This window comes from Oncorhynchus mykiss, chromosome 18, assembly GCF_057628025.1.
Source record: "Oncorhynchus mykiss isolate SJ-2025 chromosome 18, ASM5762802v1, whole genome shotgun sequence".
Taxonomy (NCBI): Eukaryota; Metazoa; Chordata; class Actinopteri; order Salmoniformes; family Salmonidae; genus Oncorhynchus; species Oncorhynchus mykiss.
Window position 1 is genome coordinate 33,232,862 of NC_143039.1, and position 24,639 is coordinate 33,257,500.

The following is a 24,639-nucleotide window of genomic DNA, read 5'->3' on the forward strand; positions in this document are numbered from 1 at the left end:
AGTGGGAGTGATATGTAACCTGAAAACTAGCTAGGTTTGGAACTCTCTTTGTTATTGGTATACTAACTTATGCAGCCTGGTGATGTCACCAGGCAGGCTACAACTCCACCCATACAAAACTTGCTGATTACAAGGTCCTGTGTAGATTGTATTTTTAACCAGCAACTATTAGGAAATAACACTGCTAAATATATTTCATACTTTTACAGTCTTAGTTTCATCAGCTGTTATATGACACAAAACACAGGAAACATAATTTTGACTGCACTGGGCCTTTACTGTAAAATATAATTTTGTTTAAATTTTTCTTTCTTCTTCTGTAAAGGAAGTTTGAAGGACCCTGTTCCTCTCTTGGCTTCAAGCTCCAGTGTTTGGGACAGATTTCTGTCCGGCTTTAGTTTGGTGAGGCTCCTGGACTTTAATATGGACTGCCGTGGGGAGCAGAGAGTTATTGCATAAGCCATCGCCAGCTGCGAATGTTGAATTCCTGAAAGGGAGAAAATATGAGAAATGATTCACGAGCACAACCAAGCTTGCTTCAGTCACGTTTGTTCATGAATGAGAAGCTGGCTGTATGTTCCACATATAGGAATACCTAAACATCAACAATCAAACTGCTTAGACATCAATACAGCTCACAGCTCACACATGAATGATGAGCATATTGATTGCTGGTACACTTTATGGTACTGTACTTATGTATTTATTAAAGGCACATTTAATTATATCACATATACTTGTACTGAGGCTTGCTCATGGCAGTGGCTGCATCTGCACTGGCAGGATGATGTGGGCGCTGGCCCAAGGCCTGAGTTGCTATCCGCTCAACGGTCATCATGCCAGGGCTGGAACTCAGCTGAACCAGTTGGTTGCTGAAGTAGTAGGCAGCTGCATGGGACTGGGCCTGTGGAATGTGCACATTGGAGTAAAAGGCTATATGGAATTCGAAGTTAGCATTTCTCAATAAAATGTTCATTACTCATGTCCAAGTTGGATATATGATTTTCTGCATGGATTTACCTGTGGAATAGGAGGCTGGTAGGAGTTGATGATGGGGTTGGGCACTGCCATGACACTGACCATCCTCTGCTTGTACCGGTCTGCCAGGTATTGTTGCCGCTGTTCCTTGCTCTGAGCCAGGGCCACGTAAAGCGGCTTGGTTCCCACAATACGGCCATTCATCTCCGTCACAGCCTTGGTGGCCTCCTCTGGGGAGGAGAGGGAAACAAAGCCAAAGCCTTTGCTGCACCCGCTCTCCGTCATCACCTTGGCGCTGATGATTGTTCCGAATGCAGAAAACTCCTTCCTTAAACGGTGATCATCAAAGGCATCATCCAGGTTCTTTACAAAGAGATTTACACCTCTGTATTTGGCCTTGGGGTCAGGCTTCTTCTGCCCAAACTTGAGTTTCAGCAACGTCTGGCGCTCGGCTTTCTTCTGTGCGCGGCCTACATATATCAGCCTCCCGTTTAGCTCCTTCCTGTTCATCTCGTTCACGGCTCTCTGTGCATCCTCATGCCTCTCGAAGCAAACAAAACCGAACCCACACGACTTCCCGTTATCGTCTTTCATAACCTTGACACTAACGGTTGGTCCATATTTTCCAAAAAGCTCAATCAGTTTTTCATCGTTCGTATCTCTGCCAAGGTTCTTGACAAACACGTTGTTGAACTCTCTGGCCTTGGCTCCAAGCACCTCCTCTCGCTCTTTGCGTGACTTAAAGTGCTCGATAAACACTTTTTCGTTATCCATTAACATGCCATTTAATTTCTCGATGGCTCTATCAGCAGCCTCCTGGGTCTTGTACTGAATATAACCATAACCTTTGGAATGGCCATTCTCGTCACAAACTACCTTGCTAGAGTAGATGTCTCCAAATGCTGAGAAGGTCTTGTACAGGTTTTTGTTTGTTATAGACTTCTTGTCCAGGTTCTTGATGAAGATGTTTCCCACCCCACTCTTCCTCAGGGTACAGTCAGGATCAGACCTCATGATGCGCAGATATCTTCCTTCAAGCATATCATTGCTGAACATGAGCAGGGCACGATCAGCATCGTCTTGCTGATAAAAGTTAACGTAGGCGTACCCGAGGGAACGATGTGTATCCCGATCCCTACATACACGAACAGAAAAGATTGGTCCAGCCTCACTAAACATCTCGTTTAGGTCTGCCTCTGTGACATTTTGGTGGAGGTCACCAACATACAAAGAATTCATTTTGGAGATTTTGGACCTAATTCCCACGTATTGAAGCTAGCTCAAGAACACAGAATGACAGGTGAATGAACAGCTGTCATGTACTTAAATTCCCGGAACTAACTCATTTGTGATGTCATAAGTGATGTAGCGTGAAATGCAATTCTGATGTTCCATCTTTTCTTAATTGCATCATAGTCATGTAGTTAACATGATTTAGATAGCAAACAGAAATATTTACAATTTGAACACATAAATAAATTTAACCCAATCTTTATTTTTTAACAGTTTGGGAAGTCAGAGAGAGAGATACAGTTGAAATCGGAAGTTAACATACACTTAGGTTGGAGTCATTAAAACTTGTTTTTCTTGTTAACAAACTATAGTTTTGGTAAGTCGGTTAGGACATCTACTTTGTGCATGACATAAGTAATTTTTCTAACAATTATTTACAGACAGATTATTTCACTATCACAATTCCAGTGGTTCAGAAGTGTACATACACTAAGTTGACTGTGCCTTTAAACAGCTTGGAAAATTCCAGAAAATTATGTCATGGTTTAGAAGCTTCTGATAGGCTAATTGACATAATTTCAGTCAATTGGTGGTGTACCTGTGGATGTATTTCAAGGCCTACCTTCAAACTCAGTGACTTTTTGCTTGACATCATGGGAACCTCAAAAGAAATCAGCCAAGACCTCTGTATCATATATCCAACTTGGACATGAGTAACATTTTATTCTAGACCTCTACAAGTCTGCTTCATCCTTCGGAGCAATTTCCAAACGCCTGAAAGTACCAAGTTCATCTGTACAAACAATAGTAAGCAAGTATAAACACTATGACGGCCACGCAGCCGTCATACCGCTCAGGAAGGAGACGTATTCTGTCTCTTAGAAATGAACATACTTTGGTGCGAAAAGTGCAAATCAATCCCAGAACAACAGCAAAGGACCTTGTGAAGATGCTGGAGGAAACAGGTACAAAAGTATATATATTTACAGTAAAATGAGTCCTATATCAACATAACCTGAAAGGCAGCTCAGCAAGGAAGAAGCCACTGCTCCAAAAATGCCATAAAAAAAGCCAGACTACGGTTTGCAACTGCACATGGGGACAAAGATCGTACTTTTTGGAGAAATGTCCTCTGGTCTGATGAAACAAAAATAGAACTGTTTGGCCATAATTCCCATCGTTATGTTTGGAGGAAAAACGGGGAGACTTGCAAGCCGAAGAACACCATCCCAACCGTGAATTCACAGGGGTGGCAGCATCATGTTGTGGGGGTGCTTTGCTGCAGGAGGGACTGGTGCACTTCACAAAATCGATGGAACATGAGAAGGGAAAATTATTTTTATATATTTAAGCAACATAACAAGACAATCAGTCTTCAATCAAGTTAAAGCTTGGTTGCAAATGGGTCTTCCAAATAGACAATGACCCCAAGCATACTTCCAAAGATGTGGCAAAATGGCATAAGGACAACAAAGTCAAGGTATTGGAGTGGCCATCACAAAGCCCTGACCTCAATCTTATAGAAAATGTATGGGCAAAACTGAAATAGCGCATGCGAGCAAGGATGCCTACAAACCTGACTCAGTTATACCAGCTTTGTCAGTATGAATGGGCCAAAATTCACCGAACTTATTGTGGGAGGCTTGTGGAAGGCTACTCGAAACATTTGACCCAAGTTAAATCATTTAAAGGCAATGCTACCAAATACTAATTGAGTGTATGTAAACTTCTGACCCACTGGGAATGTGATTAAAGAAATAAAAGCTGAAATAAATCATTCTCTCTAATATTATTCTGACATTTCACATTCTTAAAAAAAAGTGGTGATCCTAACTGACCTAAGTCAGGGAATGTTTACGAGGATTAAATGTCAGGAATTGTGAAAAACTGAGTTTAAATGTATTTGGCTTAGGTGTATGTAAACTTCCGACTTCAACTAAAGATCTAAATGACTATAATAACTCCAACGCAGGATACACATGGCAAACCCTAAGCATGTTCTCTTTATCAATGGATAAAACACAAATAATAAAATGGTAAATAGTAGGTTGGAATGATTTTTATACTCAAATCGGACAGAGACAGAAACCACACACTCAGGTTAGAGGAATAGCTTTTGTTTCACAGTCATTGCACCTTTAGTGAGAGGTTGAATGAACAATACCCCTGTAAAACTGAACCGTTTAAAAATGTAATAAGAGCTCTGTGTCAGTCAGGTTTGCTATATCTCTGTTTGTATACTACAGAGAGGATGTTATTCATTTGTATGAGAGCCGAGGAGTGTCAGGAGAGAGTGAATGCTTCAAACAATCTCCCTTAGCCAACCACAGCAGTCTAGACTAGAGAGAGACTAGGACTCTCCCATTCAACTGCATGACACATTCCTCTGCTGCCGCTGTGACAATGAAAATGATATCACGTGTTGTCTTCTCCCTACTCCACTCAGAGTGCCTGTTTCGTTTTCTCCCTGTCGCACGCAATCAAGAGTTATTTACAACAGTCACCCCTGGAAAGAAGAAAGAGAGCGACAAAGACAGGGAGAGCGAGAGGAAGATGGAGAGAGAGAGAGACCAGTCTTAACGGCTGAGCCTGTCTTTGAGCCTGTCTCTCTGGCCATTCGATCACACTGTAAACATCCAAGATGCCCTGTCATCCCCAGCGATAACCTAGCAGGCCATAACCCTGCTCATCAAATTGCTAATTAGAAAAGCCAGGGAAGCCTTTGCATGTGGCTTTTGGACTGTTAAAACATTCAGACCCTCCTCCCCTGCCTGTCAGAGCCCCAGAGGGACAGTGTAGAACTATATTACATTGCACTACATTAAACACACACGCACATACACACACTACACTACAGTAGAACCATCCATCTATCTCCATCACGTGGTACACCTTGATGAGAAACAACACAGAACAGCAGGGCACACAGGTCACACGGTTCGCTGGAGGGGCAGAAATACTTATTTACATTCACAGTAAGTAACCGACATATGACGTGCACGACATGTCAGTGTCAGGCTCGCTCTGAGTTCTTTGCGTGACATGACAGGACAGGACAGATCGGAGAAGATACTTCGAGAGCCATGTTATGTTCTGTTCCTTCGCTGTGGTGTGATTCCATGGCAACACATCAGTCCCTCTCCTGACAGTGATGAGTGCCATGGAGCTAATGAAAGGGAACTTCTTCTGTCCCTGTTAAAACATCAATACTTAGAGCTAATTGGCTTTGGGTAAATACCAGGAGTTGAGGTGCACTAGGTGCACTGGGACAGTATTTTTGAGTTCACGCCTGTCCTGTGAATTTCTGCTTAAGCTTTAGGTTAGGAACATACTGGACCTTCAGGTTAGGAACTTACTGGACCTTCAGGTTAGGAACTTACTGGACCTTCAGGTTAGGAACTTACTGGACCTTCAGGTTAGGAACTTACTGGACCTTCAGGTTAGGAGTTTATTGGACCTTCAGGTTAGGAGCTTACTGGACCTTCAGGTAAGGAACTTACTGGACCTTCAGGTTAGGAACATACTGGACCTTCAGGTTAGGAACATACTGGACCTTCAGGTTAGGAACATACTGGACCTTCAGGTTAGGAACATACTGGACCTTCAGGTTAGGAACTTACTGGACCTTCAGGTTAGGAACTTACTGGACCTTCAGGTTAGGAACTTACTGGACCTTCAGGTTAGGAACTTACTGGACCTTCAAGTTAGGAACTTACTGGACCTTCAAGTTAGGAGCTTACTGGACCTTCAGGTTAGGAGCTTACTGGACCTTCAGGTTAGGAACATACTGGATCTTCAGGTTAGGAACATACTGGACCTTCAGGTTAGGAACATACTGGACCTTCAGGTTAGGAACTTACTGGACCTTCAGGTTAGGAACTTACTGGACCTTCAGGTTAGGAACTTACTGGACCTTCAGGTTAGGAACATACTGGACCTTCAGGTTGGGAACATACTGGACCTTCAGGTTAGGAACTTACTGGACCTTCAGGTTAGGAACTTACTGGACCTTCAGGTTAGGAGTTTACTGGACCTTCAGGTTATGAGCTTACTGGACCTTCAGGTTAGGAACTTACTGGACCTTCAGGTTAGGAACTTACTGGACCTTCAGGTTAGGAACATACTGGACCTTCAGGTTAGGAACATACTGGACCTTCAGGTTAGGAACTTACTGGACCTTCAGGTTAGGAACTTACTGGACCTTCAGGTTAGGAACTTACTGGACCTTCAGGTTAGGAACTTACTGGACCTTCAGGTTAGGAACATACTGGACCTTCTGTTTATGTAATGAAGGGCTGTAGTTGAATAGAACGCTACTAGAGCAGTACAAATGACCTAGTCTCTCGTTTACACGGCCAGCACGCAATATTTGGTTCTGGTTGGGGAACATACCTTTTTGTTTATTTAAAGAAGGTCTGGACTTGCTACTCTAGGTTACAAATGATCATGGAACCAGAAACAAATATTGCATACGCTGGTCAGCTAACAGTGTGTCAAAGAGAGACTACAGTACAGACGACCAGGATGAACTAATGAAACTACTGTATGTGTGCCAATTCACTGGGACATGCAACTGTCAAACCAGCAAAAGCAGAATTCTTTGAGCTTCATTTGTGTGACAGCTTGAATCTCCTACTGGAATATTGACGGGGATGTGTCTCCTGCTCAAAGTCAGTCTCCAGTGCAATCTTTATTCAGATAACATTGCACATGACTGAATGTCGACGCAAGACATTCTCACAGGAAGAAATAGCTTTTTTCCTGAGCCAAACGGAAGCCTCTTAAGATTTCATGGCCTACTAGTTGATGGATTCTAACAGCAACAAAAACCGTGCAAGGATCTAGACGATAGGCATTACTATAATCAACAATGTCATGTTGAATATTTTCCCATATGAAAACAAGAATGGAACAAATGAAACATTAACATTAATGGACACGCATCTCTTTTACTTTCTATAACAGTTGAATGCTCGAGGGAAAATGTAATTAGAGTTCCCAGTACTTCAGCAAAATGAGGAAAAGCAAAATTATTCAATTAACTTGTTCATTATTCTCCTACGAGAGTCAGATACAATGCACCATACTGTATGTAATAACCATCATATAATAGGAGAATGATGTTTAGGATGGAATTGATGACACCAGATGAGACTTGGGCTGCGTCCTAAATGGCACCCTATTCCCAATTTAGCACACTGATTTTGACAAGGGTTTATACGGCTCTGGTCAAAAGTTGTGCACTATATAGGGAATTAGGGTGTCATTTGGGACACACCATTGTACAAGGCTGAGGGGGCCTTCAGGGGAGACGGAAGTCATTGAAGATTAGAGAACATGCAAGGAAGGGATAAAACACACCAAAGTACTGTAATGTAACTGGATACTTTGTTCTCCGCTCTGAGTCCTCTGGAGTGATTACGTCAACAATTCGAAGATGAGATAAAAATAGTACACAAAGTTTATGAGAGAGGTAAATGGTGGAATTCATTTCTTTCTTCTGATCGATGAGTTTAAGTTGGGCCTCGTCCTCCCTTCTCCTCATCTCAACTAACCTCTCCCTAACTCTCTCCACCCCTCCTCTGCTCTCCTTTTTCCGACTTCTCCTCCTCTTCTCCTCTCGGCATGTATCCTCTCATGCGAGGTCAGTATGGTGTGGTGGGTCTTATGGCTCTCTCCTCCCAAGAGCACCTCCTCCCAGCTGCCCACTGCACTGAGGCTAGGAAACACTGTCACCACCGATAAATCCACTATAATTGAGAATTTCAATAAGCATTTTTCTACGGCTGGCCATGCTTTCCACCTGGCTTCCCCTACCCCGGATAACAGCCCTGTACCCCCACAGCAACTCGCCCAAGCCTCCCCCATTTCTCCTTCACCCAAATCCAGATAGCTGATGTTCTGAAAGAGCTGCAAAATCTGGACCCCTACAAATCAGCCGGGCTAGACAATCTGGAACCTCGCTCTCTAAAATTATCTGCCGAAATTGTTGCAACCCCAATTACTAGCCTGTTCAACCTCTCTTTCGTCTGAGATTCCCAAAGATTGGAAAGCTGCCGCGGTCATCCCCCTCTTCAAAGGGGGAGACACTCTACACCCAAACTGCTACAGACCTATATCTATCCTACCCTGATTTTTTAAGGTTTCGAAAGCCAAGTTAACAAACAGATTACCGACCATTTCCAATCACAGTGTACCTTCTCCGCTATGTAATCTGGTTTCAGAGCTGGTCATGGGTGCACCTCGGCCATGCTCAAGGTCCTAAACGATATCATAACTGCCATTGATAGGAGACAATACTGTGCAGCTGTATTCATCGACCTGGCCAAAGCTTTTGACTCTGTCAATCACCACATTCTTATCGGCAGACTCAACAGCCTTGGTTTCTTAAATGACTGCCTCGCCTGGTTCCCCAACTACTTCTCTGATAGAGTTCAGTGTGTCAAATTGGAGGGCCTGTTGTCAGGACCTCTGGCAGTTTCTATGGGGGTGCCACAGGTTTCAATTCTCGGGCCGACTCTCTTCTCTGTATACATCAATGATGTCGCTCTTGCTGCTGGTGATTCTCTGATCCACCTCTACATAGACGACACCATTATGTACACTTCTGGCCCTTCTTTGGACACTGTGTTAACTAACCTCCAGATGAGCTTCAATGCCATACAACTCTCCTTCCGTGGCCTCCAACTGCAAGTAAAACTAAATGCATGCTCTTCAACCGATCGCTGCCCGCACCTGCCCACACGTCCAGCATCACTACTCTGGACGGTTCTGACTTAGAATGGACAACTACAAATACCTACAGTGGGGAGATCAAGTATTTGATACACTGCCGATTTTGCAGGTATTCCTACTTACAAAGCATGTAGAGGTCTGTATTTTTTTTAATCATAGGTACACTTCAACTGTGAGACAGAATCTAAAAATCCAGAAAATCACATTGTATGATTTTTAAGTAATTAATTAGCATTTTATTGCATGACATAAGTATTTGATACATCAGAAATACTTAATATTTGGTACAGAAACCTTTGTTTGCAATTACAGGGATCATACGTTTCCTGTAGTTCTTGACCAGGTTTACACACACTGCAGCAGGGATTTTGGCCCACTCCTCCATACAGACCTTCTCCAGATCCTTCAGGTTTCGGGGCTGTCGCTGGGCAATACAGACTTTCAGCTCCCTCCAAAGATTTTCTATTGGGTTCAGGTCTGGAGACTGGCTAGGCCACTCCAGGACCTTGAGATGCTTCTTACGGAGCCACTCCCTAGTTGCCCTGGCTGTGTGTTTCGGGTCGTTGTCATGCTGGAAGAACCAGCCACGACCCATCTTCAATGCTCTTACTGAGGGAAGGAGGTTGTTGGCCAAGATCTCGCGATACATGGCCCCATCCATCCTCCCCTCAATACGGTGCAGTCGTCCTGTCCCCTTTGCAGAAAAGCATCCCCAAAGAATGATGTTTCCACCTCCATGCTTCACGGTTGGGATGGTGTTCTTGGGCTTGTACTCATCCTTCTTCTTACTCCAAACACGGCGAGTGGAGTTTAGACCAAAAAGTTCTATTTTTGTCTCATCACACCACATGACCTTCTCCCATTCCTCCTCTGGATCATCCAGATGGTCATTGGCAAACTTCAGACGGGCCTGGACATGCGCTGGCTTGAGCAGGATTTTAATCCATGACGGCGTAGTGTGTTACTAATGGTTTTCTTTGAGTCTGTGGTCCCAGCTCTCTTCAGGTCATTGACCAGGTCCTGCCGTGTAGTTCTGGGCTGATCCCTCACCTTCCTCATGATCATTGATGCCCCACGAGGTGAGATCATGCATGGAGCCCCAGACAGAGGGTGATTGACCGTCATCTTGAACTTCTACCATTTTCTAATAATTGTGCCAATAGTTGTTGTTGCCTTCTCACCAAGCTGCTTGCCTATTGTCCTGTAGCCCATCCCAGTCTTGTGTAGGTCTACAATTTTATCCCTGATGTCCTTACACCCTCTCTCGTCTTGGTCATTGTGGAGTCTGTTTGATTGAGTGTGTGGACAGGTGTCTTGTATACAGGTAACGAGTTCAAACAGGTGCAGTTAATACAGGTAATGAGTGGAGAACAGGAGGGCTTCTTAAAGAAAAACTAACAGGACTGTGAGAGCCGGAATTCTTACTGGTTGGTAGGTGACCAAATACTTATGTCATGCAATAAAATGCAAATTAATTACTTAAAAATGATATAATGTGGGCCTCCCGGGTGGAGCAGTGGTTAAGGGCGCTGTACTGCAGCGCCAGCTGTGCCATCAGCTGGGTTCGACAGAGCCTGGGTTCGCGCCCAGGCTCTGTCGTAACAGGCCGCGACCGGGAGGTCCGTGGGGCGACGCACAATTGGCCTAGCGTCGTCCGGGTTAGGGAGGGATTGGTCGGTAGGGATCTCCTTGTCTCATCGCGCACCAGCGACTCCTGTGGCGGGCCGGGCGCAGTGCGCGCTAGCCAAGGTTGCCAGGTGCACGGTGTAGCCTCCGAAACATTGGTGCGGCTAGCTTCCGGGTTGGATGCGCGCTGTGTTAAGAAGCAGTACGGCTGGTTGGGTTGTGTATCGGAGGACGCATGACATTCAGCCTTCGTCTCTCCTGAGCCCGTACGGGAGTTGTAGCAATGATAGTAGCTACTACAACAATTGGATACCACGAAATTGGGGAGAAAAAGGGGTAAAAAAATTCAAAAATAAATAAATAAATAAATTATACAATGTGATTTTCTGGATTTTTGTTCGAGATTCCGTCTCTTACAGTTGAAGTGTACCTATGATAAAATTTACAGACATGCTTTAAGTAGGAAAACCTGCAAAATCGGCAGTGTTTCAAATACTTGTTCTCCCCACTGTAGGTGTCTGGTTAGACTGTAAACTCTCCTTCCAGAGTCACATTAAGCATCTCCAATCCAAAATTAAATCTAGAATCGGCTTCCTATTTTGCAACAAAGCATCCTTCACTCATGCTGCCAAACATACCCTCGTAAAACTGACCATCCTACCGATCCTCGACTTCGGCAATGTCATTTACAAAATAGCCTCCAACACTCTACTCAACAAATTGGATGCAGTCTATCACAGTGCCATCCGTTTTGTCACCAAAGCCCCATATACTACCCACCACTGCAACCTGTACGCTCTGGTTGGCTGGCCCTCGCTTCATACACGTTGCCAAACCCAAGTCATCGACAAACCCAAGTCATCGACAAGTCTCTGCTAGGTAAAGCCCCGCCTTATCTCAGCTCACTGGTCACCATAGCAGCACCCACCCGCAGCGCGCGCTCCAGCAGGTATATTTCACTGGTCACCCCCAAAGCCAATTCCTCTTTTGGCCGCCTTTCCTTCCAGTTCTCTGCTGCCAATTGACGAACCTCAAAAATCATATCTCCCTCACTAACTTTAAGCACCAGCTGTCAGAGCAGCTCACAGATCACTGCACCTGTACATAGCCTGTCTGTAATTAGCCCATCCAACTACCTCATCTACATTCTGTATTTATTTACTTATCTTGCTCCTTTGCACCCTAGTATCTCTACTTGCACATTCATCTTCTGCACATCTATCACTCCAGTGTTTAATTGCTATATTGTAATTACATCGCCACCATGGCCTATTTATTGACTCCCTTACCTTATTGGCACACAATGTATATAGACTTTTTCTACTGTATTATTGACTGTATGTTTGTTTATTCCATGTGTAACTCTGTGTTGTTGTATGTGTCGAACTGCTTTGCTTTATCTTGGCCAGGTCGCAGTTGCAAATGAGAACTTGTTCTCAACTAGCCTACCTGGTTAAATAAAGGTGAAATAAAAAAATTAAAAATCTTGTTAATTGGTCCTGCTGGGCATAAGGTGAGGTGCAATGATGTCAAGAATCTACCCTCAAATAGCAATAAGATTACCAAAATAATGCTATGGAAATTAGACCGAGGCAGACCCTGGGCTTACCTCTCACGCAAATGACCTCCACAGAGTTGGGAAATACCCCGATCTTACTCTCCTCTTCCCTTCCCCTACCACCAGCCCCCCGCTACTCTGGTCACGTTCTGTACCGGTGAGACGGAGAGTCTAGGAAGAGCGCAGGAGAGGAGGGGGCTTCCCCCTTCTGCTCACCAGGCAGGAGGGCCCACTATGACACACCCACGCCACCACCATGAGCTCTGAAATGCAGATTTAACAGCAAGCACAGGCTGATATCCCTCACAGCTCTCTGAGTATACTATACTAACTGCACGTGGACTATACTGTAGGCCCCTACAGCAATACATTTACTTATATGTTACTGTGTTCTAGCCCAGTCAATGTGCTCTGGCTCTGTCCTCTCTCTCTCTCTCTCTCTGTCCCTGTGGTATCCAGCACAACCTTGGTCTGAGGAGAAGATTGAGCCCTTTGGGAGTCCTCGAGCTACTCTGACTAAGCAAATTCCTCTCTGGGTGCTCTCTTCCTCTGGAAGGCAGATTAAAGCCCTTTTCCCCACGACCCTGTGGCTCTTTAAGACGGATTACTGAGGGTGGGTAGTGGCTTCTGATCCCGCCGTGGTCTGAAGTGGTACGACACCACGCTGACCAGGCTAATAGCCTCTCTAGCTACTGTAGCTGGGGGGAAAAAGTCTCCTTTGGCCTTAGAGTGTTGGGCTTCTGACGGAGAAGTGGAGAAAGGGGGTGGTAGGGCCAGGAATGATAGGGGGAGGTAAGGGTGCAGGAGTCAGAAGTGAATGGGAGCCCTGTAGTTTCTAGCTGGGAGAAAATAGAATCCTTTGGTCTCATAACACTGGGCTTCTGAGGAGGAGGGGGGGCAGAGGAAGTGGGAGGTAGGGGTCTAAATGGGGGAGGTAGCCCTGGAAAGTAGAATGCTCAGAGTTCTGCAGGGGGAGGATCTGTGGGGGGGCATAGGGGGTTAGGGGAGATTCAGTAGTTCAGGGGTCAGTAATGGAGGGTAGCTCTGGGATAAGGGAGGAGGTGGTACAGTAGCACTGTAAAGTGCCTGCCTCTGGGGCTCTCTGGCGGGAGTCGGGACACCCCACGCCAGGGGCCAGACTAGAAGTGTCTGGGTATTCCCAGTCCTTTGTTCTTGTATGGCTCAGCCTCCCTCAGTACAGTCATGGGACACAGTCACAGGAACACTCTCTTCTAATAAAGCTGATGTCTCGAGGTGTGATCTGACACACACACACACACTTGTAGACGTACGCACGCAAGCAAAAATGCAGTACACATGGAAGTAAGGACGCTCGTACACACAGACACTTACACTCCTTCTCCCTTATATCCACGCATACACAGACCATAAGTCCAACAATGGCTGTCTTCAATGGAGGGCAAATCTCTAACATGAGCTCAAACATCATTGCAAGAATAATATTCCTAAAAGGAGACATGTCAGTCTCCAGTACTCCTGTGCAGATGAGGTTAAGAGAGGAGGAATATGATTGGTTACGAACCAGGAAGCCAGAGGAATTGTCAAGGAGACAGCGGAAGCGACAGACGAAGTTCCTCTCCAGGAAGGAGGAGTTCTCTGGAGGCAGCTGATCGGGGTTATAGGTCACCAGGGATGAGCTGGGGACTGGCTTTCCATCTGAGGAATAGAAACAGGTCAAGGACCAAGTCAAATCACTATATTCAATGCCTACTTCATTTGTTGGTCTATTAAAATGGCTGTTGAACAGAGTTTAACAGGGTCCAGATGCTCCTACATTATGTTTGGTGAGTGTGTGTATGTGCCTGTGTGTGCGTGCACTTATGTGTGTGTGGGTGTGTAGCTCCAGTCTGTCCCTCCCTCTTCTCCATTCCGTCCCTGTTCTAAAGTACCATGATAACGCTACGGTAGCTAGCTCTAACCCCCTGCCTGATTAAAACAGACGGCTGTGTGTGTTCTAACATTTACCCTGCAAGTCATGGAGAGCCTGATAAAGATCACCTCTCTCTCTCTCTCTCTCTCTCTCTCTCTCTCTCTCTCTCTCTCTCTCTCTCTCTCTCTCTCTCTCTCTCTCTCTCTCTCTCTCTCTCTCTCTCTCTCTCTCTCTCTCTCTCTCTCTCTCTCTCTCTCTCTCTCTCTCTCTCTCTCTCTCTCTCTCTCTCTCTCTCTCTCTCTCTCTCTCTCTCTCTCTCTCTCTCTCTCTCTCTCTCTCTCTCTCTCTCTCTCTCTCTCTCTCTCTCTCTCTCTCTCTCTCTCTCTCTCTCTCTCTCTCTCTCCATAGCTCAGCTGGGGAAATTGGGGTCATTGGGTCTGAGTGACTAACCCATTGGGTCTGAGTGACTTCAGGCTGACTCGTTGCAGTTCTTCGTTTGATCATGTTTTCATGTTTTTTTAGTTCTGCTAGTAGTAAACGTCAACCAGTGTGGTGTATGCTGTCACCGTATGTGTCACTTTAAAGTGAAACAACGACTTCACTACAACTAACTACCACATTGAAACAAAGCAGTTTCTTTTTATCTTTTGTTTTTGTTCTGCTAGTAGTTCACCTCAGCCCCTTCCACAAGTTCAATTTCAGTATGTCATATATACTGTATGTATTGCCATCTGTACATTTGCAACAAAGCATCAAACATACATCGCTAGCTAAACTCCCTTGTTCAGGACAGACCACGTGTAACAACACCCGCACAGGATCGGTACATCCAAACATCACACCTGTGGGACAGGTACAGGATGGCAACAACAACTGCCCGAGTTACACCAGGAATGCATAATTCCTCCCTCAGTGCTCAGACTGTCCGCAATAGGCTGAGATGGACTGAGGGCTTGTAGGCCTGTTGTAAGGCAGGTCCTAACCAGACATCACCATTAACAACGTCGCCTAGGGGCACAAACCCACCGTCGCTGGACCAGACAGGACTGGCTAAAAGTGCTCTTCACTGACGAGTTGCGGTTTTGTCTCACCAGGGGTGATGGTCGGATTCGCGTTTATCGACAAAGGAATGAGCGTTACACCGAGGCCTGTACTCTGGAGCGGGATCGATTTGGAGGTGGAGGTTCCGTCATGGTCTGGGGCCGTGTGTCACAGCATCATCAGACGGAGCTTGTTGTCATTGCAGGCAATCTCAACGCTGTGCGTTACAGGGAAGACATCCTCTTCCCTCATGTGGTACCCTTCCTGCAGGCTCATCCTGACATGATCCTCTAGCATGACAATGCCACCAGCCATACTGCTCGTTCTGTGCGTGATTTCCTTCAAGACAGGAATGTCAGTGTTCTGCCATGGCCAGCGAAGAGCCCAGATCTCAATCCCATTAAGCACGTCTGGGACTTGTTGGATCGGAGGGTGAGGGCTAGGGCCATTCCCCCCAGAAATGTCCGGGAACTTACAGGTGCCTTGGTGGAAGAGAGGGGTAACGTCTCACACCAAGAACTGGCAAATCTGGTGCAGTCCATGAGGAGGAGATGCACTGCAGTACTTAATGCAGCTCGTGGCCACACCAGATACTGACTGTTACTTTTGATTTTGACCCCCCCCCCCCCCCCCCTTTGTTCAGGGACACATTATTCAATTTCTGTTAGTCACATGTCAGTTTATGTCTCAGTTGCTGAATCTTGTTATGTTCATACAAATATTTACAGTACACATGTTCAATTTGCTGAAAATAAACGCAGTTGACAGTGAGAGGACGTTTCTTTTTAGTTTAGTTTAGTAATGTGAAAGGCTCACATTGGCTTGGGACAGATTTGTGAAAATGGGTCGGCCCGGAATAGACAGTGAGACGCAGAGTAAGACTGACCTGGGGGTGACTCCACCTGCTGGGGCACGGCCGGGGGGTTGAGAGCCCAGTGGAGGTTCCTCCTAAACTCCTGCTGGTCCTCAGTATGGATCAGATCAAACACACTCTGGTGCATCACGTCTGTCTGGAACAAGGAGAGAAAGAGAGAGGTCTTTAGAAAGGTCACGTGCACCAGCACATAGGACTGGGAACTATTGTCTGACTTACTGAAAAATGATCTAAACACAACTGAGTTCACTCCTGTAGAATCAGTAGGATGATGTGCACACACACACACACACACACACACACACACACACACACACACACACACACACACACACACACACACACACACACACACACACACACACACACACACACACACACACACACACACACACACACACACACACACACACCTCCTTGTTTTGTGGGCTTGCAGTGAGGAGGAAGGTTAAGGCATGAGCTGGACCACCTCAAGAGAGTTGGTGACATGGACACAGAGAGTGGTGACATGGTCACAGCACAGCCCGAGGTTCCGTGTCACACTAGCATCTCAGTGCTACCTCTCATTACCATACACACAGCTCCACAACAGGCAGCCACATCCAAAAGGATTTCAGTTAGCGCTGTAGATGTGAAGTGATGGTTGTTGAAATGAAACAAGGCCTGAGAGGTGTGGTTCACATTGTGGGAACATTTATTCTACAGCAGCTTGCAGTTACAGCAGTATGAACACCACAGGAGGTTGGTGGCATCTTAATTGGGGAGGATGGGCGCGTGGTAATGGCTGGAGCGGAATTGAGGGAATGGTAATCATATACATTTGATGCCATTCCATTCGCTCCTTTCCAGCCATTATTATGAGCCATCCTCCCCTCAGCAGCCTCCACTGATGAACACAGAGAGAAAGAAAGCGAGTGCTAGAGGGAGAGAGAGAGGGAGAGAGAGAAGGAAAGAGAGAGAGAGAATGAAAGAGAGAGAAGGAAAAAGAGAGAGAGAAGGAAAGAGAGAGAGAAGGAAAGAGAGAAATGGGGAGCGAGAGAGAGAAAAGGAAAGGGAGAAGGAAAGAGAGAGAGAGAATGAAAGGGAGAAGGAAAGAGAGAGAGAGAATGAAAGAGAGAGAAGGAAAAAGAGAGAGAAGGAAAAAGAGAGAGAGAAGGAAAGAGAGAGAGAGAAGGAAAGAGAGAAATAGGGAGCGAGAGAGAGAGAAGGAAAGAGAGAAGGAAAGAGAGAGAGAGCTTTAACGGGTGATATTAATTGCTAATACAGCTTAACCCAACTGTGTACGCAAGCATGGATGTTATCAAAAGGTGATCCAACCTGAATAAATAAGGCTATGAGAGCAGTTAATCAGCTGCTGGGGGTTAACTCAATTAAAGAAACGTAGGACAGACATTATGCATGCTTATCGAGGTCTGTGATTAAATATGCTATAGATCAGCTCCTATTAACTAATTAACCTGTGTTTGACCTCTCTGGACGGGGTTATCAAACCCTTATCCAGTGGAAATCCTGACTCAAGCAAGCTAAAGCGCTTAGCACAGAGCAGGGCTGGGTACCAGAGGGCATTGTGGGCAAGACTAGGGAACGGAGGGGGGCGGAGGTGGGGCAAAAGGGCAGGCAAGGACACAAGGCAGTGTTGGGTGAAGGTTGGCACTGTACAGCAGCATATTTATGTTCACCCTCATTCTGGCTGTAACTGTTGGGGCAAAGAAGGGGCAGGATGCAGAGAGAGCTACCCTCCTGTAGGTTTTCACTCCCAAACCTGTTCCTGGAGAGCTACCCTCCTGTAGGTTTTCACTCCCACCCCAGTTGTAACTAACATGATTCAGCTTATCAACCAGATAATTATTAGAATCAGGTGCGCTAGATCCGGTTTGGCACAAAAACCAGTAGGACTATAGTTTTCAGTCCGTGTCCCAGCACTCCCTGGGTCGTTCTATAGTAAATAGAATGAGGGCAGAGTCATGTAAAGCCTAGTCCAACTGGCTTGGCCGAGGCTAACCTCTTCCAGACTCCCTCTGTGCCATGCTGTGGCTCTGTAGGCAGGCCCAATCCTCCTCTCTCTGCTCAGTGTGTGTGTGTGCGTGCGTGCGTGCGTGCGTGTGTGTGCGTGCGCGCGTGTGTGTGTGTGTGCGTGCGTGTGTGCTTGAACGGCAATGTGTGTGTGTATGATGTACGGTGTGTGTGCTGCGTGTGTGTGTGTGTGTGTGTGTGTGTGCGTGCGCGTTTGAGCGGCAGTGTGTGTGTGTGTATGATGTACGGTGTGTGTGGTGCGTGTGCCAGTGGGTTTGAGTGGCTGCGAGCCCTGTGATCAGCAGTAGAGACTTACTTGGTGGAATCCCAGGTAATCTTGAATGGTGTGAGAGGAGTAGAATATGACCCCCTCTGCAGTGATGACCAGGACAAAGCCATTAAGGGCCTGAGGAGGGAGAACAAGTCACAACAGACAGGAAGTTAGGGAATGTCCCTCACTGCGTACTGCTATCAAAGACGTTTAGCGAGTGAAATTATTTTGGGGCCTGACAAAGAGGATAGAGAGGAGATTGACACAAATGAATAGCAGCTTCTGAATGACTGTGTCCGGTGTCCATCACGAGAAGACAGTGACAACCCATATTCTAGTGATACATTTGTGCCATTTGGTGTGTCTTGTATTTCAATGCCAACACCAAGCATGTATAAAACAGCAGGACAGACTACAGCGTGCAGACAGACAAGACAGATTCCTGAGGACGGGAGGTCCTATCAAACCTGGCCTATTCTGACAGACACAACTGAGAGAGGGGGGAAACAGAGGGGAGGAGAGGGGAGGAGGAGAGGCAAGACGCCCCACTCTGAGGACGTGTCACCTGAACACAATGACAGGCTGGAGATGGGGAGGAGGGGAGAAAGAGGGGGAGGTGAGAGAGAGAAAGGGAGGGGGCGGGGGTGTAGGTCACAGAACCATACAGAGTGTCTCACACTTTGCTATTCCATCTCCCCCCCACAATGCTCAGGGGCAAAGGAGTCGTTCCGTCGCTCTGTTCGCTCTAGGTGTGTATACGTGCGTGGGTACACGTTCCCTAAACCAACCGATGGCACTACAGGGCAGCTGTCCTGACACTCACATCCTCGAATACCCCATCATATTCATTTCCAACATGTCAGCAACGAGAGCCCCATTACACAATCTACAGTGGATGGAAACTATAGCCTCATAGCCTACCATACACGGGTCATTATCTGCCTTTTTCCACGGATGGCACCCAGAGAAACATAACCCAGATAATATCAGGTTGGATGACTCCCATCCCTTTTGCAAATAAATAGCTATATGATTCAAATTCTACCTGGCAGACCCAATATCATATTTCCCCCAGTTAGCGTTGTGTAAAGTACTTCTTAGCTTTTGTCTGGGTAAGCTATAATGAACTCAAGGGCCACAAACTGCTCGTCCTGGCCTGCCTTTATTTCTGTCTTTAAACCTGAAGGCTCCTAGTCCTGTCTGAAACCCTGACATCCATGGGATCCCGAGGATCCTCGTAGCTGCCGGCTCATACAGTTTCTTCTTTATTATGCAGGCCCTACGCTCTCTCAAAAAATACCCAGAAAGCTGCCACCCCGGGCCATCCACTTCCTAGTTCTATCTCCGTGGCCCGACGCCCCCACATTGTACATAAACACTCAGAAAGCAGAGCGGTGTTCAGGCTCTCTGTATAAATATTTAGATTATTCTGTCTAGCTGAAGACCACACAGCCCCCTCCCTGGGGGGTGGGGGGGGGGGAACTTGGGCAGTCACCAAAAATCTTGATAAAAAATGTATTTTTCATATTTCATGGGGCTGTGGACATCATGCACTTGTCCAGGATGAAAGAACGCTGCCTGCTGTAGTTATAGCGGCCGTCAGCAGACAGAACAAAACACAGAGTGGCAAGGGGATGTGAGAGGCGCACTGGGAATGGAGAGAGAGAATAGCTCACGAAAGAGGAAGGAAGGATGAAGGGAGATTGAAAGAGAGAGGGATACGAAAAAGAGAGAGATGGAGTGAGAGAGAGATTGAGAGAGAACAAACAGGACACAGGAATGATAGAGAGAACGGGGAATGGATAGAGGAAAAGAGGCTGGTTGAAAGATCAGAGAGGGAGAGAGAGCAAGCCTGTTCCAGTCTGCAACATGGCACAGCTAGTTGTTTGTTTTCCCAGCCTGTATGCCATCTGGTCTGGATGGATGTATGCCCCCTGACAGAGTGACAGCAAACACTGGCACAGACTGGCAGGGCAAACACTGGCACAGACTGGTAGGGCAAACACTGGCACAGACTGGCAGGGCAAACACTGGCACAGCGGCAGCGTAGCCTAGTGGTTAGAGTGTTGGACTAGTAACCGAAAGGTTGCAAGTTCAAATCCCCGAGCTGACAAGGTACAAATCTGTCGTTCTGCCCCTGAACAGGCAGTTAACCCACTGTTCCTAGGCCGTCATTGAAAATAAGAATTTGTTCTTAACTGACTTGCCTAGTAAAATAAAGGTATAAAAAAATAAATAAAAAAAAAACAGACTGGCAGGACAAACACTGGCACAGACTGGCAGGCCAAACACTGGCACAGACTGGCAGGCCAAACACTGGCGCAGACTGGCAGGCCAAACACTGGCACAGACTGGCAGGGCAAACACTGGCACAGACTGGCAGGCCAAACACTGGAACAGACTGGCAGGCCAAACACTGGAACAGTATGGTAGGGCAAACACTGGCACAGACTGGCAGGGCAAACACTGGCACAGACTGGTAGGGCAAACACTGGCACAGACTGGCAGGACAAACACTGGCACAGACTGGCAGGGCAAACACTGGCACAGACTGGCAGGCCAAACACTGGCACAGACTGGCAGGGCAAACACTGGCACAGACTGGCAGGGCAAACACTGGCACAGACTGGCAGGCCAAACACTGGAACATTATGGTAGGGCAAACACTGGCACAGACTGGCAGGGCAAACACTGGCACAGACTGGCAGGGCAAACACTGGAACAGACTGGCAGGGCAAACACTGGAACAGTATGGTAGGCCAAACACTGGCACAGACTGGCAGGGCAAACACTGGAACAGTATGGTAGGCCAAACACTGGCACAGTATGGCAGGCCAAACACTGGCACAGACAGGCAGGCCAAACACTGGCACAGTATGGCAGGCAAAACACTGGCACAGGATGGTAGGGCAAACACTGGCACAGTATGGTAGGGCAAACACTGGCACAGTATGGTAGGGCAAACACTGGCACAGTATTGTAGGGCAAACACTGGCACAGTATGGTAGGGCAAACACTGGCACAGTATGGTTGGGCAAACACTGGAACAGTATGGTAGGCCAAACACTGGCACAGTATGGTAGGGCAAACACTGGCACAGTATGGTAGGGCAAACACTGGAACAGTATGGTAGGGCAAACACTGGCACAGTATGGCAGGCCAAACACTGGCACAGTATGGTAGGGCAAACACTGGCACAGTATGGTAGGAAAACAACTGGCACAGTATGGTAGGGCAAACACTGGCACAGTATGGTAGGGCAAACACTGGCACAGACTGGCAGGCCAAACACTGGCACAGACTGGCAGGGCAAACACTGGCACAGACTGGCAGGGCAAACACTGGCACAGACTGGCAGGCCAAACACTGGAACAGACTGGCAGGCCAAACACTGGAACAGTATGGTAGGGCAAACACCGTAGGGCAAACACTGGAACAGACTGGCAGGGCAAACAGTGGAACAGTATGGTAGGGCAAACACTGGCACAGACTGGCAGGGCAAACACTGGCACAGACTGGCAGGGCAAACACTGGCACAGACTGGCAGGACAAACACTGGCACAGACTGGCAGGGCAAACACTGGCACAGACTGGCAGGCCAAACACTGGCACAGACTGGCAGGGCAAACACTGGCACAGACTGGCAGGGCAAACACTGGCACAGACTGGCAGGCCAAACACTGGAACAGTATGGTAGGGCAAACACTGGCACAGACTGGCAGGGCAAACACTGGCACAGACTGGCAGGGCAAACACTGGAACAGACTGGCAGGGCAAACACTGGAACAGTATGGTAGGCCAAACACTGGCACAGACTGGCAGGGCAAACACTGGAACAGTATGGTAGGCCAAACACTGGCACAGTATGGCAGGCCAAACACTGGCACAGACAGGCAGGCCAAACACTGGCACAGTATGGCAGGCAAAACACTGGCACAGGATGGTAGGGCAAACACTGGCACAGTATGGTAGGGCAAACACTGGCACAGTATGGTAGGGCAAACACTGGCACAGTATTGTAGGGCAAACACTGGCACAGTATGGTAGGGCAAACACTGGCACAGTATGGTTGGGCAAACACTGGAACAGTATGGTAGGCCAAACACTGGCACAGTATGGTAGGGCAAACACTGGCACAGTATGGTAGGGCAAACACTGGAACAGTATGGTAGGGCAAACACTGGCACAGTATGGCAGGCCAAACACTGGCACAGTATGGTAGGGCAAACACTGGCACAGTATGGTAGGAAAACAACTGGCACAGTATGGTAGGGCAAACACTGGCACAGTATGGTAGGGCAAACACTGGCACAGACTGGCAGGCCAAACACTGGCACAGACTGGCAGGGCAAACACTGGCACAGACTGGCAGGGCAAACACTGGCACAGACTGGCAGGCCAAACACTGGAACAGACTGGCAGGCCAAACACTGGAACAGTATGGTAGGGCAAACACCGTAGGGCAAACACTGGAACAGACTGGCAGGGCAAACAGTGGAACTGTATGGTAGGCCAAACACTGGCACAGACTGGCAGGGCAAACACTGGAACAGTATGGTAGGCCAAACACTGGCACAGACTGGCAGGGCAAACACTGGAACAGTATGTCAGGCCAAACACTGGCACAGACTGGCAGGGCAAACACTGGAACACTATGGTAGGCCAAACACTGGAACAGACTGGCAGGCCAAACACTGGAACAGTATGGTAGGGCAAACACTGGCACAGTATGGTAAGGCAAACACTGGCACAGTATGGTAGGGCAAACACTGGAACAGACTGGCAGGGCAAACACTGGAACTGTATGGTAGGCCAAACACTGGCACAGACTGGCAGGGCAAACACTGGAACAGTATGGTAGGCCAAACACTGGCACAGACTGGCAGGGCAAACACTGGAACAGTATGGTAGGCCAAACACTGGCACAGACTGGCAGGGCAAACACTGGAACAGTATGGTAGGCCAAACACTGGCACAGTATGGCAGGCCAAACACTGGCACAGACAGGCAGGCCAAACACTGGCACAGTATGGCAGGCAAAACACTGGCACAGTATGGTAGGGCAAACACTGGCACAGTATGGTAGGGCAAACACTGGCACAGTATGGTAGGGCAAACACTGGCACAGTATGGTAGGGCAAGCACTGGAACAGTATGGCAGGCCAAACACTGGCACAGTATGGCAGGCCAAACACTGGCACAGTATGGTAGGGCAAACACTGGCACAGTATGGTAGGGCAAACACTGGAACAGTATGGCAGGCCAAACACTGGCACAGTATGGTAGGGCAAACACTGGCACAGTATGGTTGGGCAAACACTGGCACAGTATGGTAGGGCAAACACTGGCACAGTATGGTAGGGCAAACACTGGCACCGTATTGTAGGGCAAACACTGGCACAGTATGGTAGGGCAAACACTGGCACAGTATGGTAGGGCAAACACTGGCACAGTATGGTAGGGCAAACACTGGAACAGTATGGCAGGCCAAACACTGGCACAGTATGGCAGGCCAAACACTGCCACAGTATGGTAGGGCAAACAATGTCACAGTATGGTAGGCCAAACACTGGCACAGTATGGTAGGGCAAACACTGGAACAGTACGGCAGGCCAAACACTGGAACAGTATGGCAGGCCAAACACTGGCACAGTATGGTAGGGCAAACACTGGCCCAGTATGGTAGGGCAAACACTGGCACAGTATGGTAGGACAAACACTGGCACAGGATGGTAGGGCAAACACAGGCACAGTATGGTAGGGCAAACACTGGCACAGTATGGTAGGGCAAACAATGTCACAGTATGGTAAGGCAAACACTGGCACAGTATGGTAGGGCAAACACTGGAACAGACTGGCAGGGCAAACACTGGAACAGTATGTCAGGCCAAACACTGGCACAGACTGGCAGGGCAAACACTGGAACAGTATGGTAGGCCAAACACTGGCACAGACTGGCAGGGCAAACACTGGAACAGTATGGTAGGCCAAACACTGGCACAGTATGGCAGGCCAAACACTGGCACAGACAGGCAGGCCAAACACTGGCACAGTATGGCAGGCAAAACACTGGCACAGTATGGTAGGGCAAACACTGGCACAGTATGGTAGGGCAAACACTGGCAAAGTATGGTAGGGCAAGCACTGGAACAGTATGGCAGGCCAAACACTGGCACAGTATGGTAGGGCAAACACTGGCACAGTATGGTAGGGCAAACACTGGAACAGTATGGCAGGCCAAACACTGGCACAGTATGGTAGGGCAAACACTGGCACAGTATGGTAGGGCAAACACTGGCACAGTATGGTAGGGCAAACACTGGCACAGTATGGTAGGGCAAACACTGGCACAGTATGGTAGGGCAAACACTGGCACAGTATGGTAGGGAAAACACTGGCACAGTATGGTAGGGCAAACA

General features: G+C 47.5%; 1 protein-coding gene and 1 pseudogene across 2 annotated transcripts in view; both read right to left on the reverse strand.

Annotated features, from left to right (window-relative positions):
- LOC110495916 (aryl hydrocarbon receptor) overlaps positions 1–24,639 on the reverse strand; it is a 77,881-nt gene that overhangs the window by 22,889 nt on the left and 30,353 nt on the right. Inside the window, exons 5-7 of the mRNA XM_036952418.2 lie at positions 18,266–18,355; positions 15,949–16,072; positions 13,674–13,807 (exon numbers count right to left, since the gene is read on the reverse strand). Of these exons, the coding sequence (XP_036808313.2) occupies positions 13,674–13,807; positions 15,949–16,072; positions 18,266–18,355 (348 nt within the window). The remainder of the gene's footprint in view (positions 1–13,673; positions 13,808–15,948; positions 16,073–18,265; positions 18,356–24,639) is intronic.
- LOC110495915 (polyadenylate-binding protein 1 pseudogene) lies at positions 257–3,864 on the reverse strand (annotated as a pseudogene). The gene has a single exon (XR_016488406.1). The product of XR_016488406.1 is annotated as a polyadenylate-binding protein 1 pseudogene (transcript).